General features: G+C 50.0%; 7 protein-coding genes across 7 annotated transcripts; 4 read left to right on the top strand and 3 right to left on the bottom strand.

Moving 5' to 3' along the window:
• Positions 1-231: 231 nt before the first annotated feature.
• CC77DRAFT_173090 (DUF159-domain-containing protein) lies at positions 232-1,743 on the bottom strand. The gene is made up of 2 exons (XM_018530449.1): positions 1,620-1,743; positions 232-1,566 (listed from the first exon to the last, which is right to left on the bottom strand). Exons 1-2 carry the CDS (start codon positions 1,644-1,646, stop codon positions 418-420), a joined length of 1,176 nt encoding a protein of 391 aa, XP_018384242.1. The 5' UTR covers positions 1,647-1,743; the 3' UTR covers positions 232-417.
• A 299-nt stretch (positions 1,744-2,042) lies between these two features.
• CC77DRAFT_939065 (hypothetical protein) lies at positions 2,043-3,280 on the top strand (the record flags this gene model as incomplete). Its single annotated transcript, XM_018534656.1, has 3 exons — positions 2,043-2,688; positions 2,739-2,846; positions 2,898-3,280. 3 exons carry the CDS (start codon positions 2,043-2,045, stop codon positions 3,278-3,280), a joined length of 1,137 nt encoding a protein of 378 aa, XP_018384243.1.
• Positions 3,281-6,251: 2,971 nt separating this feature from the next.
• On the top strand, positions 6,252-7,718 carry CC77DRAFT_1062751 (hypothetical protein; the record flags this gene model as incomplete). The annotated part of the gene is made up of 2 exons (XM_018528562.1): positions 6,252-6,781; positions 6,863-7,718. The coding sequence occupies 2 exons, from the start codon at positions 6,252-6,254 to the stop codon at positions 7,716-7,718; spliced, it is 1,386 nt and encodes a 461-aa protein (XP_018384244.1).
• A 995-nt stretch (positions 7,719-8,713) lies between these two features.
• Positions 8,714-10,233, top strand: CC77DRAFT_898983 (hypothetical protein; the record flags this gene model as incomplete). Its single annotated transcript, XM_018533557.1, has 3 exons — positions 8,714-8,954; positions 9,011-9,421; positions 9,473-10,233. Coding segments are annotated over 3 exons (1,413 nt in total), but the record flags the coding sequence as incomplete, so codon positions are not given.
• Positions 10,234-11,723: 1,490 nt separating this feature from the next.
• Positions 11,724-12,242, bottom strand: CC77DRAFT_938813 (HET-domain-containing protein; the record flags this gene model as incomplete). The annotated part of the gene is made up of 1 exon (XM_018534638.1): positions 11,724-12,242. A coding segment is annotated over one exon (519 nt), but the record flags the coding sequence as incomplete, so codon positions are not given.
• A 1,110-nt stretch (positions 12,243-13,352) lies between these two features.
• On the top strand, positions 13,353-13,733 carry CC77DRAFT_900097 (hypothetical protein; the record flags this gene model as incomplete). The annotated part of the gene is made up of 1 exon (XM_018533567.1): positions 13,353-13,733. A coding segment is annotated over one exon (381 nt), but the record flags the coding sequence as incomplete, so codon positions are not given.
• A 1,799-nt stretch (positions 13,734-15,532) lies between these two features.
• Positions 15,533-16,565, bottom strand: CC77DRAFT_1021718 (hypothetical protein). Its single transcript, XM_018525316.1, has 2 exons — positions 16,384-16,565; positions 15,533-16,332 (listed from the first exon to the last, which is right to left on the bottom strand). Exons 1-2 carry the CDS (start codon positions 16,423-16,425, stop codon positions 15,847-15,849), a joined length of 528 nt encoding a protein of 175 aa, XP_018384248.1. The 5' UTR covers positions 16,426-16,565; the 3' UTR covers positions 15,533-15,846.
• Between the last annotated feature and the right edge of the window lie 559 nt (positions 16,566-17,124).

The following is a 17,124-nucleotide window of genomic DNA, read 5'->3' on the forward strand; positions in this document are numbered from 1 at the left end:
GAGCCAATATTTACTTCCCTACCCCTGGCAAACTTCATTTACCTAGCAATCTCGGATGTGACGAGTGATTCCTGTGCCTTGACCATCTGTATGGTTGTTGGCGTGGCCAGTGTCATCTGTATGACCAGAAGCCTTTCTTCCACTTGTGAATGTCACAGCGTTTGATTGAGCCGATTCCGATGAATACCGCGATGACCGCCTCGAACCGTACTTCTCCCAACGCGAGCCTAATCTCTGCATTCCTCCCCTTCGTCTATTAGATGACGAGATGGCCTTGGAGAAACACCTGGTAGTACAGCAATTCATCTTCCTAACCCTAGTGTTGTGTGGTATACGTGGTTCGTAGAGACCTGTGAGCATGGACATATATGCGATGCGACTAGTCGTCAACGGATCATCGCATCACCCCCCTTGGGCTCACTTGCCACCAAAGAACGCGGTAATCTTGCGTGTCCCATCGGTCTTGGATGTCTTTGCTGCACTGCCGTTGCTCGTGGCGCTCCTGGTACCCTGCTTCTTTGCAGGCGTTGAAGTCTTCTTTGCAAGACTCTTGGTGGGCGACGCAGTCGCAATACGTTTAGATCGCGGCTCGCCTTCCGCGCTACTGGCGACCATATCCTCGTCTTCGTGCTCTCGCTTGATGCCTTTTGACTCACACGTCCCAGGTACAGGCAACGGCGCATTATCTTCGGTAGTCCCGACTCGGTCAGTCATAGCACGCGTCTCATCGTCGTCGTGCTCGACTTTCACCATGTTCGTTCCATGAGCCGCCTTGGATTCGGCGGCTTTCTGTTGATTGCCAAAGAAGTTGGCAATGTTGTTCTTGTTCGCCGCGCTGTTTATCGGTACGAGGAAAGAGGGCGAGTTGTTGCCAACCTTGCCAACGTCTTTGCTGACCGGGTAGCATTCCAGCTCACCCTCATACGGTTTCAACAGCTCCTGCAACTCCTTACTCCATTCCGTTCTATTTGGGTCGAGCCAGGTCCGCACTGCATCAGACCCATTGTCCAATATGACAGGCATGCGATCGTGCAGGAAACTGAGCTGCTTGTTCGAGTCGGTGGTGATGATGCTGTAGGTAAAGAGCTTCTCGCTAGAGTCTTCAAACTGCACACTGTCCCACAAACCAGCGAAGCACATGAGCTGACCGTCCTTGCGCTTAGTAAAGTGTGGTATCTTGTCCTTGCCTCCGTTCTTCTTCAGCCATTCGTAGAAGCCCTGTGCGACGATGATGCAGCGCTTCTTCTTTTTCATGGTTGTCCACATGCCGCGATCTTCAATAAGGGAATCGTCGCGGCAGTTGATTGTCTTCATCTTGGAGCCATATTCTGGGCTGCGCTTTGTCCAAAAGGGCACGAGTCCCCACTGCATAGACTGCAGCTTGTACTTTGTGTCTTCGGTCGCACCTTCCTGCTGGTCACCTGTTTCGGGGCCATCTGCTCGGTATACGAGACCGTGGTAACCGGGGGCGAAGTTGTAGCTTTGGCGCACGTTACTATCGTCGTCGGGTGCCTCTTCTACCGGCATCTGCGACTGCTCGAGCTGCTGGCGGACCTCAGAAGGCCGCTGGGAAGCTTGTCAGATGGCCCATGGGAACTCGTGTCAAGGCGCATACTCACCAGGGCCAGCACGTAGCGACCACACATGGCAAATCGACTCTGTGCATTGCCCGTGAGGTCGAGGCTGCGGGAAGGCAACGCGACGGCGGCGCGTTGATGGTTGACTACGTCATGAGGCTTGTCGTCAGCCCTACGCGGAACTCAACGCGACGCGTGGGGCACTAAAAGTTCGTTCCGTCATGCACTCGCTCCACCAAGCGGCCGCCGCATGCCACCTCGCACGTCTTTTTGTTCATTGCCCGGCGCACAATGTTCAGCACGACCATAGCCCGAGGAGCGGCGCCCCGAACGAGCGCATTCACACTCGCACGCTGCGAAGCGCGAGCTTCCCTGACAACGCGATGCACACCACCACGACTGCCCGCTAAGCCATGGCCGCGGCGGCCAATACAGCAGCAATTGAGTCGCCGCTACCGGTCGACGATGCGCGAGCAGTTCTCAGAGCAATACCACAAAAGCCCCGTCTTGTTTCCCTTTGCGATTGCGACCATCGCGCTCGTGGCGGGTATCTGCGTCTTCTACATACCCTGGTACTACAAAAACGTCATCATAAAACCCTACCACAACTTCCCCGAGCCCGTCGCCAAGAAGCTGCGGAAAGCCTTGTTCTATTCTCGCGGGAAATGGCTCGATATTCGCGAGGCGAACAAGCATTTCCGGCAGGCGCTTGCCCTTGCTGATGAGATGGGCATGGATCCGTTTAGCGACGAGATCATGGGAGTGAAATACACCATTGCCGCCTTGTTCGAGGACGCCGGGTACTACAGCCTGGCTATCGATGTGTTGGAGATTATGCGGAATGACTGCCAGAAGTGGGTCGACGAGTTTTCGGATAAGCACTGGACGACGGGGAACAGGAGCAGGGTGAAGAAGAATATGGTGCAGATTAATCTCAAGCTGGGCCAGCTCTACGACGTGAGATATGTCAATGAGCCGGAGAATGGAGAAAAGCGACTAGTCGAGGCTGTTGAGAGTGCGCTCAAGGAGCAACAAAGGCGGGAGAGGGACGGTGTTAAGAATGGCGAGGGGCCATGGCTGACCAACGATGAGATGGGTGGAGTGCTAGAAGGTATGATGATACGATGTTTGCCTTGGTGTATGCATGCTAACGTCTTGTAGCTCTTGGAACACACTACGAGCAATTCGACTCACACTACCTCGCTGCGCCGCTGTTCGTCAAGGCGCTCCAGCTCTGCCCACCAACATCATGCCACAGCGTCGTCCTAAGTACGTACACCACGCCCCCACGCTCCTCCATACTAACAAATTCCACCACAGTGAACAATATATCCACCTGCCTCGTCCAACAAACTCCTCCCTCCACCACCGACGCCATCACCATGGCCCCCGAACCCTCCGACTTCCCCGTCTCAAACTCCGCTCCCCGCGCCCTCCTCATAGACCAAGCGCGGCAATGGGCCGAGCGCGCACTAGCACAAGCAGCACACATCAAGGCGCCAGAGCGGAATGAAGAGTGTGATGTGGGCTGTGCGGTTGCGACACATAACCTGGGTGAGTTTTTCGAAATGGAGGGCAAGCTTGGTGAGGCGCGGCAGAGGTACGAAGAGGCGGCTAGTCTGGCCAAGAAGATGGGGTTCAAGGACGGGTTGGTGAATGCGAGAGCGGGTATCAAGAGATGTAAGGATTTGGAGAAGGCGTGATGGGTGAGAGATTGGGAGGGAGTGGACGTGGTGGATGGGAAATGCGTCACGTGCTGCTGGCTTGTAAGATGGGCTGGATGGTCAGAACTATCCGGTACGCGCGTATGCGCACATGACACCAGGAGCGGTAGGCCAACATCAGTGTTTGTCGATATCTAGCTGCTTCAGTATTGCAGTATCGAACAAGAATAACGCACATCTCCCCTCCAAACAACCTGGGACAACTGAAAAATGGAGTCGGAGGAAAGTGGTCCCGACTTGGTTGTTTGATCTCACTTATCCATGAACCTCTGGTAGGCAACAGTTTGAGTGGTTCCTCAATGCATCGTACCTTCTTGTTAGCACTGGCCATGGCAGTCAGAGCGCCCTTCTCATGGCAGGTGCCAAGCCACTAATACCGACATCAACTTTGTTACTTCCACCATTTTCAAACCTACATTCCTCGTCCTTCTCAAATCTTCAAATTTCCATACGTCCATCCAACGACAAGGCCGAGAGCAAGGCTTGCAGCGAGGCGTCTTATCGCTCGTTCTGCGCCACGCACTCAAGCGGCGATTCGTCGGATAAAGCACATGCAACAACTCTTTCCTACAACCCCCACATGTTCGTCAATTCGCAGGATCGTCATGTGAAAGCGGTGATCTTTTTTGACCGGTATCTTGAGTCTGCCTCAGAGCGCCTGTAGGCTGCCTTTCATCAAAGCTGTTTACAACCATACTGTCGTACCAGCGCCTTGCCAAAATCCTGGAGGAATTGCACTACGAAAGCATGGCGCCGCTTACAATAACCGTTAATTTGTGCAACGGTGCCTATGGTTCATTTGAGAATCACGATACGACAAGTACGCCTGCAGCGAGGCGAGGTTGCTACCCCGCCTGCCGTGCATGCAGACGTCGAAGATGGTGAGTGCCAATTAGCGCTGGTTGGTAGACGCTTGCAGTTTCAATAAAGCCGTCAGTTCACCGGTTGGTTTTCGCACGTGGTTTGTTTCTATGACCATCTTCCTGTTTCTGTACTGTCCAATCCATATTCATATTCATATATCTAACATAGATTATAAGCGAGTTGCGAATCCAAGCGAGTTGCGAGCCCCACCAACCTTCTGCACCTCTTAAAGCATATAATTTAACCACGTAACAAAATAGTATATAGATATTAATACAATAGATTAAGCAGTACATACAGTATCTTTTTTACACGTACGTGCGTTGTGCCTAGGCTCTCTGCACCTGCTACAGCGCGCTAAAGCCTAGCGGCTGAGGCCTAATTGCTCTCCACCTTGACGCTCCTCACGAGCAATCTGCTAATTAGCCTCACATTAAGCAATTATATCCTCTCCAGCTCCCTTTGTTAAGACTCCTCGCTTCTGTATACGCTTCTTCTTACGCTTCTTTTGCTCTAATACTGCCTTATTAGCCTTCTTAAGGCTAGCAATCCAATCGCGCATTAGCTTAGCTAAGAGCATTATTATCTCTGCTCCTTTCTTAAGCTAGTTGATTGCTTTAAGAATAGAAGCTAGTGACGAGCTCTTATGCTTCCTAACGCGCTCACGAATTAACGTTAATTAAGCCTCAAGCTCACGTACGTTGCTTAGTGTACGAGCCTCCCAGACAGCCTCTGGCAGAGCAGCTGGAGTAGGCGTACGCAGCTTTACGTCTAGCTTTGACAGGACAGCGTCTGGCTGGAGAGGGACAAGGCCTGCGCCTCTAAAGGCTAAGCAGATATTAGCTGCCGTAAACGCGCGATTAAAGGCTACCTTAAAGGCTGGCAGAAATTTAAGCTTAGTAATGTGGTTAATGCGGTAGCGGATTAGAGCCTTAATCTTACGGCTATAAGCGCGCTTTAATAGCGAAAAGCACCCAACGTCAAGCGGCTGCAGTAGGTGGGATAAGTGAGGCGGCATACAGAGCGTGTAGATGTTGTTCTCCTTGCAGAGCTCTTCAAACTCAATAGAGTGGTGGCTCCTATGGCCATTAAGGACGAGCAGGCGACGGGCACCTATAACGCGAGTCTTCGTGTGAGCATTAAAATGCTTCAGCCACTCGACTCTAAGCTCGTTGTTCGTCCAGCCGTTGTCGCTAACTGCGATCGCCTAGTCGCGTAGGATCTCTGCCTCCTCGTACTAGGCAGATAGGTGATACTAGCTAGCAAAGATAAGGAAGGGTGGGATTGTCTAGCCAGCAGCGTTAATTGCAGCAATTACTGTTACCCACTCGCGATTGCCTAGTTGAACAGCCTTTGGCCGGCCTCTTCTCTCTAACCTAGTCACGACGAGCTAAGTTGTAATCTTGCCTATTATGAAGCCAGCCTTGTTAAAGTTATAGACGTCCTTATTGCAGATGCCGTACTTTATCTTTGTCTGCTCTACAAGCTTAAACCAGCCTTGGACAAGAACAGGATCCTCACACAGAGCTCTCTGCCTATTGTAGGCTCGATTAAAACACGTCGTAAGACTGTCTGTACGCTTGACAAAGTTGCGTGGCTAGTGGACGCTAACGCGACCTGCGCTGCGCTGCGCGAGCAGCGAATTAGCTATATTACGTACAGCTGCGTACGTAGGCGCAAATCTACGCTGATCTAGATGAAGTATATTACGCACAACTACTTCCTCTTCTAGCGTAGTAAGCTTCTTTGAGTTGGGCTGGCAATTGCGTCGAGCGGGCTTGCCAGCGCGTCGGTTACGTAGTGTTGATTCGACGACATTATACGTAGCTGCAGCACGGCTAACAGCTCGTATTTGTGATGTGCTAATTGCTGTAATAGCAAGCTGGATATCTGCTTCGTTTGAAGGCATTGAAGGAATAGGTGGTTGAGAAGTAGATGTCTACGTGTAGAGAGGTGCAGAAGGTTGGTGGGGCTCGCAACTCGCTTGGATTCGCAACTCGCTTATAATCTATGTTACAATCTTTCCGCATCATGAACCGATGCGAACGCTTCACCAAAACCAAAAACTCAACATTACAATTGCAATATGGACCCTGCCAGCCTCGCCCTTACGGTCATTGGCCTCCCAGCAGCTCTTACCATGACGTTCAAGTCGCTTCGGAAAATTGTAGAATCTATCAAATACGCGAAACGCGAACTTCGAGATCTTGAAGAGGAGGTTGATCTTTTTGCCGGAATATTTGACAGTTTTCTCGATGCGTGTGACGAGGCATCGCTGGAAACCGAAGGCGCGTCGATAATAAAACGCCACTTGCGATCTTGGACGGAGAAGGTGATGGAAGGATTCGAGAACCTACTTGATCGGGTGCAGGCGGTAGGCAGGGATCCTAGATATGAGCACTCCACTATTGAAGTGATCACTGCTCATTACAGATGGATCATGAGCAAGAGCACCTTGAAGTACCTACGTGCCTGCCTTAACGTGGCAAGACAGAGCATGATCGCATTCACAAATATTCGCGTCCTTGGAAAACTGAATGAGGAACTGGCCTATCTCCAATCTGCCTTGAACTCCACGGCCGAGAGACAGAGCATCGAATTGCGACATGGAGTCAGGTTGGAGGACCGCATACAAATTGTACAAATGAAAACGTAAGTCAGGAATAGATATGGACGAGGCTTCACTAATTCATGCAGTTACAACCGACGTATGCAGCGGCACAAGATCGATAGTCGCTTATATGAAGGAATCGATCGAGTCAGAGCCTACGAGGAGAAAAATATAGATCATAATCTTGTTCCACAAGAGAAAACGCTGCTGCAATTTCAAAGATCAGTAGATCGATTCGTCGACCAGATTGTTTGCCAAGAGAAGTTTGATCGAAAGGCTCGCCGAATGCAGGACAGTAGCTCAGTACTTACGTCTGATTCGAGTGCTACTACCCCAACACAATCTACTCAGCCTTCGGATGATCCAAGGCAAGCACCAGAGTCGCCTCCGACATCCCCCGAACCATCCATAGCAAACACTCCAATCATCGAGATACAGCCCGAAGCAGAACAGACGAACAGTATGTTGAACTTCTGTGAAAGATGCTCGGGTACATGCACCAACACTGAGGCCCACAAAACTTCCATTCGGCCATCAACTCCAGATCCACTGCCCCAAACAGTCTGGCACTATTCCCCCACTCAGCCTAGCGAAGCAAAGAGAATACGTACCCCATCCCGTCCACAGTCGCAGCCAACGTCGCAAACGCAGCCGAACAGCGCCAATCCGATGCCTGCATCAAGACTTCGTACTGATTCTCGTCAAAACTACCCACCAAAACCAAGTGCTGAGCCCGTAGAAGAAGACAGCGAGACTTCCCATGCCGATCCTGTAACCCTAGGAGAAGATGAAGATGATCCCGAAGATGGGATATCTGAAGAAGGTGTCTCAGCAAAGGAACAAGCCACAGGGTCAAAGCCAAGTATGTGGAAAGCTGTCAGTGGACAAGAGGGAGATATGCCGAGGGCTTTGCGTATATTGCGGGAGAATCGTTCACGTTAGGACTTTTGGTAGGGTGGAAGATGTTCAGTCTTCATGGTGTCTGCTTCAAAAGTAATTCCACAAAGCCCAATGCCTAAGGTCGCCGAGAGAACGGAAGCTAGAACTTCGCAATTTGGGATTCATCATGTTCTCAGCATACATTCGATCCAGATTCCGTATTCCATACGCTGCTAGTGGTATTCAGAGTGCCTATGCAATATCGGGAGATGAACACTGTATCGTGAAAGGGATGTGGATCATACCCCTTGACCGTGTTCCATGATCTAAAGCACAGAGCTCCCGCGCCGGAAATCAGACTATTGAGATGTCTTGCCTGATACTGCTAGCGCGATGTCAAACGATCCGTGCGCCGGAGCGGTCCGTGTTACTTCGGCAAACTCGAATGCAGGTACGTAGTGAACTAGAACGCGTTCTTTTCGCTACACATGAGCTGTAACTGTATATTGGTACTTCGCTTTGCCCCACTGTCGAGCGCCGAATCAATGTTTATCGAATGTTAGGATTTAAAGTCCGCATCAGTCTCGGGCCGCCCGATACGCCTGTGCACCATAGAAGTTTTGCATATCTTTAGCTCTGCTCTCTCTTTGGCTGTCACGGCGCTTCACTTTGGCCGATAGACTACGAAAGCGAAAATGTGTACACATACAGCCTCGGCCTTAGTGCGTTGACCCATGCTCCAGCCAGCCACAAACCAGAGGAAAGTGCTATTTTGGTGTCCAACCCGAACATCACGTATAGTCACGGTCCGACCTGGAAACGATGCAGCTTCTGATCTTGCGCAGAGATAGCTATAAGATGATGAAACCTGTGTGTAAGCGTTATTCAAATCGCTCTGCATTCTTACCTTACTTGATATCCTTTCGTAATCATTTCGCCTGCGCAAAATGCCACCTAAGTCTTCAAACCCATCAAAACTTGCTGCAAGGCTGCAGCCCCAGGATGGTTTCAGTCAAACTGGATTCGTCGAGATACCGAACGCTGAGGCGGAGGAAGAGAGGACGACGGAGATACGAAAGCGCTTGATCGTTTGCTGTGATGGGACTTGGTTTGCTTCAGACAAAGGCGCTAAGAACCTGCCATCAAATGTCGCAAGAATTGGACGCTTAGTTGCGAATGAGGGCGAGGCTATTGTTATCGAAAATGGCAAGGGCGTGCTCAAGAAGGTTCCCCAGATCGTCTACTACCAGAGCGGAGTCGGTACAGGTAACCTGACTTTTGTAGACAAGCGGGTTCAAGGTAAGATCAAACACCTCGTCCTTGTGATAACGGGTCGCTGATAGATGTTTACTCAGGAGCTATCGGGCAAGGGCTGGACGAGAACGTCTTCACAGCATACAACTTTCTCTGCAACAATTACGCGAACGGAGACGAGATCTTCCTCTTCGGCTTCTCTAGAGGCGCTTACACCGCTCGCGCATTATCTGGTCTTATCGTTTCCGCTGGTATCCTTCCACCAGGCTCAATGTCAAAGTTCTACAGTATGTACGATGCATATAAGAAGAAAGACAAGGGCAAAGCTTTCCAAGAGTCCGATTGGTGGCGTGATAACGCAAAGAACCTGCGCATCACTCACAAGCATGTCAGTATCAGGTTTGTCGGGGTATGGGACACGGTTGGTGCTCTGGGTCTTCCGGATAACTTCGTCTCCAAATTCTACGACTTCAATAAAGGTCTCAAGTTTCACGACACGGAATTGAGTGACAGTGAGTTATATACTGAGATTGTATGCTTCGGTGACTAATTGAGGCATAAAGAGATACGGAAAGCCGCGCATGCTTTAGCGCTAGACGAGTATCGGGGCACTTTTAATCCAACGATGTGGTACCATAGAAAGCCCGTCGACAACGGTCGCACGAAGTTGATCCAATGCTGGTTCCCAGGCTACCATGCACATATTGGTGGTGGAACAACGGATAACTTCGACGATGAGTCATCGATTGATGATATCACCCTAGCGTGGATGATTGACCAAGTCGGAGACGATCTCACGTTCAGTCAGGAGGAAATGGACGTATTCGTCGCGCAACAAACCGATTCCGAAAACCACCGATGGGGAGAAGGCATGTTGACTGACAGTGCGTCTTATGCTTACCTGGCGCCGGGCGCAGGTGGGTGGGTTCCAAGAACTCCAGGCGAGTATAAGCTGGAGATTCCAGAGTGCGAAAGAAGCGATTACCACATGCCGACAAAGTACTACGAGACAAACGAGTTCATACATCCCTCTGTGCGCTACAGGATGGGCAAGATGAAGGTGCAGCCCAAGAAACTAGGCAAGACCAAAGGATGGCTGAGTGGCGAGACTTCAATCACGAAGTATGCCCCAGCAGCTTTGAGCGGGTTCCAATTGGAAAACTCACATTGGCCTGCGTGCTGGACTAAGGCATCACGTATAAAGGGCGATCCGGATATAGAGATCCCCGAATATCAGCTCCCGGCCAAGTGGGGTGATTTCGACGGAGGATTAGAACGTCGACTGTTGCCTTCGGAAGTGATGAGCGAGCTCGATGAAGGGAACACTCCTCAGCAGCCTGTCCTGAGGAATACTGGATATGTTCCACCGCAGCTTCATGACATGCATTGAGTATCGAAATATGAGCGGACGGACGATAGCTTTATGGTGCACAGGAGAGACACAAGTCTGCAGTCAGACTACTACGACCAGATCGAAGCTTTTCTCAACCGCTTTTCTTTCTACTCATATGTTGACTCCTTCCGCGAATATCGTTTGTCATGATATCACGTGGCTGCTTCATGAGAAGAACATGGATTGTTTCTTCTGATGTCTTTATCCATGGCAATGCTTTCTACAATGCCATCAGAGTGATACACCCTGGCGTTTTGAGGTGTCAGATATTGTCTTTGTCTTATCGTAAGTGTACTTGATCAAACCAACCGAACACGGCGCCACGTCCAAGTCCCATTTAAAACAGGTCCAAGTCTTGAAAGATCAGTCAGCGCTGAGTGTATGCAGAAAGAACCTATACGCTCAGCAGTAAGTCCATCAGCCTTCCAGCAAACGACAAGCACGAAGATTGAGTGAACTACTTCCTCGTCCTCTGGGCTACATCTACCAGCACATAACGTCAAACAGGACCATACACACGTACGTACGTTCTCAACCAACTGCTCAAAAGAATATATCTGTGGAGAGTGGGGGCGATACAACCTCCGCCCAGAAACCATGAACTTCGGAATCTCTGCAAGGCTGCCAGAAAATTGGTAGACATGACGACCGTCTGGCCCATCATCGATGGAAAAGCTGGTAGCTGGTATCGTGGGTGCATAGAACTGGATTAGTGTTACGGTATCGAGCTCGCCTTGTACATCCTCCTTGAAGTTCGCGGAAGACACAACACTCTGTCCAGAAGGTGATTCTAGTCGTGCACGCCGTATATAGGGTTGATGCCTAGCTTCTAGAACGTTACGGCGCCAGAATTTCACTCCTCCGCTCCATCCATCCCAAGCCCATGAGGGGAATGTGATTTGTCTTTGAGGTGAACTATACCCATCCGGATACGATTGCCACGATAATGCAGCGGTGACTAGATCCTCAAGTCATAGTATGAGGGTTTTTTTCTGAAGGTCTGAAGAAAGGTAGGCCGCAAAGGAATTGGATAGCTGGTTGTGATCGCCGGATGTGATTCATGACACCTTTAAACGCGTCTAGCGTATCCGCGTGGTTGCTGATTCGTCGTTGACTGTACATCTCCAAGATCGACGCAAATTCATCCCAGCTCCAAATGGAAAACGCTCCGGACATTCTGTGGTCGAACTCAGTCTGGAGGATCAGGTTCAACACGTTTGGAGGAGCCTCATAATCATTGAGAGTAGGAGTTCCCATTCCTTCCATCCAATGATCTCTTTGGCAATAAAAAGACGTCTGATGGTTTGTAAATACCAACATACGCTTACTAAGGAACCCTTCTTGAAACGTCCTACAGATTGCGCGTGCCAGAGATCGCCATATCAGTAGGTTTCATAAGAACTGGGAGTACTGTGTCTATCTTACCATGCTCGAGTGAACCATTTCGATCGTGTAGTTTCAGTGTGCGGCATGATTCTATTCGCGAAAACAATGACGTCTCCAATGTAGACAACATTTCCCTCCGTGCGTTTCGTGGATCCAACACCTGGCAAGCCATACATCTTATTCGTGCCAGCTACAGCTACGATAGTGAGATCTACACCTTGATAGATCTGATCTATTCTGCTGATTTGTTCACTTCGGTGGATTTCGTCGTTCTGATCGATGCAATACTCGTCAACCCACAGGAACCGATAATCAAGCCGTAGTGTGACGATGATGGCATCTCTGATGGTATTGGGGATCCTCATAGATAACCTTGAGCCTGCGCGATATCTTTCAAGGTCTCTCTTTTGGTGTTCGACGCCCCACGCGTAACTCAGTGCCAGCCATGGCGTTTCTTGTGCTGCTTTTACAATAACCATGTTCGCGCAATCTATCAAGTTCATCCCCAGAACTCGAAGTGAGTCCGATTTGCAGGCAGTTCTGTGGCATCTTGCGCAAGTGTCCAGCCATGAGCGTACCTTATCACAGTCCCAGATCCTGTGCACGGGTTGGCAGACTTGTCAACAATCAAGCCAGCTTGATCGCTATCAAGCTGGCGCATCAAGCTGGCTAATCAATCAAGCCAAGCTGGAGTAGAGGTACAAATCAATCAAGCCAAGCTGCTGTAAGCTAGCTTGATTGTTTGGCTTGATTGGCTTGATTGGCTAAGGCCTACGCGTAAAGTTGTTGCGTTTGCCGTAGCAGCGATCACACGATACTTTTTTGGTGTTGAGGTCAGCAACTAATATACAAAAAAAATTCCCAACAACGCTGTATATACATATATATATACAAAAAAACCTCACGATAGAGCTATTACTGCCGCGATTCGAATACAGCAAAAAAAAATCTCCTAATACTACAGTGTGTCGCTGACGGCTGCCTGCTTCGGGCGACCGTGGGCGACACACTGTAGCACCAGCAAGTACAAATACAGTGGCTATTATACACCTCTACTACCGCTTGCTAGACGTAGTAGAGACGATTGTAGGCCTAATATTACTGTATATATCTATGGTGTTGAGGTTGTTGCTACAGGTAAAGGTAGATGTTGTGAATAACGAAAAAACGCGTTGTTTCAACTGCGCAATTGTACAACTACAACACAATATTTATAGTATATTGCGCTGCGTATCTCACAAACAGACAACTACAATTCAATTGCCGCTGTTGAATTTAATTAATTGTTGCGTTGTTGTGGTTGCTTTTAGTAGTTACGATAGAGGGTGCCAAGCAATACATCTCGTGCTACTTGGGTAACTATCTCATATTGTAACCGTACAACTCTGTATACACAACGCCACCCACAACACGTACTTTTCAGCTGTATCACGTACCGCCTACGCGCCGCTGTATTGCCGCTGGCTTTCTGCATTTATTGCTATATCCTTGTCGCAGTTATGCCGCAGAAGAGACGCGCCAAAGACGCTGTTACAGCGTCAACAACAAAGCGTCCTAAACCTACACCTGGCAGCACCTACAGCCAAGCTATACCTATCGAAAGCCCTCAATCGTCACCTCGTCCGTCGCCCCGTAAAGCCGTGGTTGAAGCCTCCCAGGTATTAAGTTTCGAAGCGCAATTGCGCGAGTCGCAAATAGAGGAGTATATCAACCCACCCACCGAGGGCAGCGAGGAGGCAACGATAGCAACCAGCGAGTCCAACAATACAGCTTTAGACGAGGAGTTAGAGGATAACTTCAATGGCATTGATTGGGATCGTCTCCCTCGGTTTATGAAGCCTATAGCGTCGCAGCGTCACAAGAAAAGCTGGGTCTATAACTACGGCTGGCGCGTCGCGCTGCGAAGCAATCCTCAACGCATATATTTCGTATGCCGCTATTGTTACGAGCATAAGCTTATTGACCTCGGCGTCACGAAGGTATACGAGACAACAAACTCAACGTCTTCTGCCCATCGACACCTTGGAGAGAAGAGACGCGGCCATGGCCACTAACCACCTCACGTAACAGCTCGTTCTACAACGATAAGTGTCCTCCAACAAGTACTTACTGGCAATCGGGTTAGCCAGAGTATCGCGAACGAGCTCTCCGGCTTCAACTCCTAGCGCTTTCGGCTTAACGCAGTTAGCTGGCTTATTGAAGCTAACCTCCCACTGTCTACGTTTGAATCGCCAGCTTTTCGACAATTAATATCGTCAGCCAACGTCCAAGCAGAAGCGGCACTGTGGACGTCCCACAACAGCGTCTCTCGTTACGTTATGCGCCTGTACGACCACTTACGGCCGCAAGTCGTCACAGAACTGTCGCGGGCACAGAGCAAGATACACATAAGTTTTGACGGCTGGACGACAAAGGGTGGCAAGCGTGGGTTCTTGGGTATCGTTGCCCACTACGTTGACAAGCAAGGCGATATTGTAGACTTACCTATCGCGCTGCCGCAGTTGACAGGCGCCTACAGTGGACATGGGATGGCAAAGGTTGTTATCCAAACGTTGAAAGAGTTCGGTATAAACGCTCAACGTATTGGCTACTTCGTACTCGACAACGCAAGCAGTAACGACACCGCGATAGACGCAATTGCGCTAACAATGGGCTTCAACCCACGCCATCGCCGCCTCCGTTGTAGTCCTCATACAATTAACCTTGTCGGCCAGATGCTCCTCTGGGGAGAAAACAGTGCCTCGTACAACAACGATACCGCTGAGATTACTGCTGAAAGCGAGTATATGAGCGAGTGGAGGCGCGATGGGCCCTTAGGCGTACTCCTAGGTATCGTCAACTACATTAAAACACCACAGCAATACGCTCTTTTTGCTGACTTTCAGCGCCTTGCCCATCGCGAGCTACTAGCTGACGCACCTCCCGATAAACGCAAGATCCTTGAGCCCGTCAAGCCTGTTATTACACGCTGGAACTCCTTCTACTCGTGCTTTGAGCGCGCTGTACAGCTTCAACCGGCGATTAACGCGTACGCCAGCCACCATATAAAGCGTATACGGGACGAGGATACCTACGCTGAGTCGCGGCGCAACAAACTGCCTCACGCGCCACACTGGATGAGATCGGACGGCCTTACAACGCACGATTGGGCGGTAGTTACGGAGTATATGGACGCTTTGAAGCCGCTGAAAGCTGCTACAAAGCGCCTTGAGGGGCGCGGCAACAGCGGGAGGTTTGGCTGTATCGCTGAAGTCATCCTAGTATTCGAGTATATACTCAACTACTACGAATCGCGCGTACTGGCTTACGAGGCCGTTGAGTATAACGCCCACGACGAGGCGCCCGAGGACCACCTTGCGATTAACATGCGCGCAGCGTGGGCGAAAGCCAGCGAGTATTACTCTAAATTAGACCTATCGCCCGCCTACTACGCAGCTACGATACTCCACCCGTATTACTGATCGTATTGCGACAAATCCTGGGGTACTGAGAAACCTAGCTGGCTTGAGTCCAACAACCTCAGTTTCCGCGGCTTGTGGGCTCAATACAATACCAGTCAACTAGCTGTACGACGCCTAAAGGTACTATCGAACGATATAGACGACGCAATTGACAGCATTATTGATCCTACAACTGCCAGCAACAGCGACGAGGCAGCTGACGACGAGTATACCTAGTGGAAGCTGTGCGAGCGGCGGGTGGAGAAGGGCAGCGAGTACGCCAACAACCTAATAAAATACTGGTTATTGATGCGGGATCGCTATCCTCAACTCAGCAAGCTTGCGCTTGACGTACTGTCTATCCTAGCGTCGAGCTGCGAGTGTGAGCGTATGTTCAGCGAGTTGGGTGATCTCCTAGAGCCTCGCCGACGAGGTATACAACCACGACTTCTGGCGGCAATACAGTGCGTACGACGGTGGCGTACAGCTGGTCTAGGCGACGATAAACTCAACAACAGAAACTCTATAACTGACGATGAGATAGAGGCGTTGTACGGCGTAAGCGCGTGGGACGTTGGAGACAGCAGCAATACTAACAGCGATTCGGAAACTCAACTCTAAAAAAAAGTCACGATATAGCCAATACCACCTATTTGTATAGCCTCAAAAACGCTTTGACCATCAAGCCAATCAAGCCAAACAATCAAGCTGGCTTGTTTTAACCCACCAAGCCAATCAAGCTAAGCTGAAGTAGAGGCACCCAACAATCAAGCCAAGCTGGGGTACCCAGCTTGCTTGGCTTGATTGTTGACAAGTCTGCGGGTTGGACACACCCTAAACTCTGTGAAACATCGCTAGCCAATCTACAAAACACGGCACCAGATGGTGAGGTGAAGCGACCGATACGATTTGGGAGGAAAATTCTCAGCTCGATAGTACTCCGCACAATACCAGTGGCCGCGGCGTTGAAGAATGAACCCAGCTCGAACATCTTTCCCAAGTGGTCTAAAGGGGTACCCGAAGATATGAGACTGCAGAGCTTGCAATCAGGCGAATATCGAACATTTTGCGGTATAGATGGATACAAAGAAGCAAAGCGAGGATGATCGTATCGAGCATGATGAAGCAGGTGGTGGAAATCGATCTCGCGGCATGTTTCGCAGATAGATTCCCCGTCTGCAGAGGCCATCTCGAGCGATCCAAACTGCAAGCAGTTAGTTACATGTCAGACATCAACACAATGTATATAAAATACCACACTCAGATGTTCAGATGAAGAGTCGGCCCGCTGAGACATGACCGCTAACGAGGCTGGGAGTTGTGTGCAGTAATTGTTTTGAACTCAAAGCATGTGTCAACGTGATAGTCACGATGTGCTCCGCACATGAGATTCGCCAAGTAAGGGATGTAGAAGCCACAGGCAAATGTGAAGTCCCCGAATGTTATGTCGGGGGGAGAAGGCTGAGGCTTGCAGTTGGTGCCTAAAATGCGGCTCGCTTATACCTTCCCCTCAGCCTGAACGTGAAGCGACCAGATAAATAAAGAAAAGAAGTCACGATGGAAGGGAAGAAGGTATGCGACCGGGGCGAGAACGGTCTTGGTGCATTTCATTTCTTACTCATGATCCTACACGCACGTCGCAAGACCAGAACACACGCCCATACCGTGCCATTCCATTCAGCGAGACCAACTCGAACCCAAAGAAAGGGTGAGTCAAGGTCTCAAGCCAAAAAGGACAAGAGCTAGGCTATGTGCCATGGTGATGAGAGACCGCGTACGACAAGAAGCCAAAGAAGAGTAAACAAGTAGGAACCAAGAAGAAAAACCCTCAAGTCCCACGACCAGAAGAGGACCAAGGAAAAGACGCCGACATGCCCTATACCCAATGTCCCGAAACCCGATAATCCAATAACCCAAAACACCAATAACAATGCAAAAAAACCCCGTCATATCCATCCTTTGGAAAGCAACGACGACAACCGTCCTCTAATGTACA

This window comes from Alternaria alternata (assembly GCF_001642055.1).
Source record: "Alternaria alternata strain SRC1lrK2f unplaced genomic scaffold CC77scaffold_14, whole genome shotgun sequence".
In the NCBI taxonomy this organism is placed as follows: Eukaryota; Fungi; Ascomycota; class Dothideomycetes; order Pleosporales; family Pleosporaceae; genus Alternaria; species Alternaria alternata.

What these genes read in the sequence shown, in the direction of transcription:
- CC77DRAFT_173090 (XM_018530449.1), bottom strand. Translation starts at nt 1,646, where the DNA reads ATGTGTGGTCGCTACGTGCTGGCCCTG. An exon ending in GTCGCTACGTGCTGGCCCTG is followed by an intron (nt 1,567 to 1,619) that starts GTGAGTATGCGC and finishes CAAGCTTCCCAG; the next exon opens with CGGCCTTCTGAGGTCCGCCA.
- CC77DRAFT_1021718 (XM_018525316.1), bottom strand. Translation starts at nt 16,425, where the DNA reads ATGTCTCAGCGGGCCGACTCTTCATCTGAACATCTGAGTGTG. An exon ending in CATCTGAACATCTGAGTGTG is followed by an intron (nt 16,333 to 16,383) that starts GTATTTTATATA and finishes AACTGCTTGCAG; the next exon opens with TTTGGATCGCTCGAGATGGC.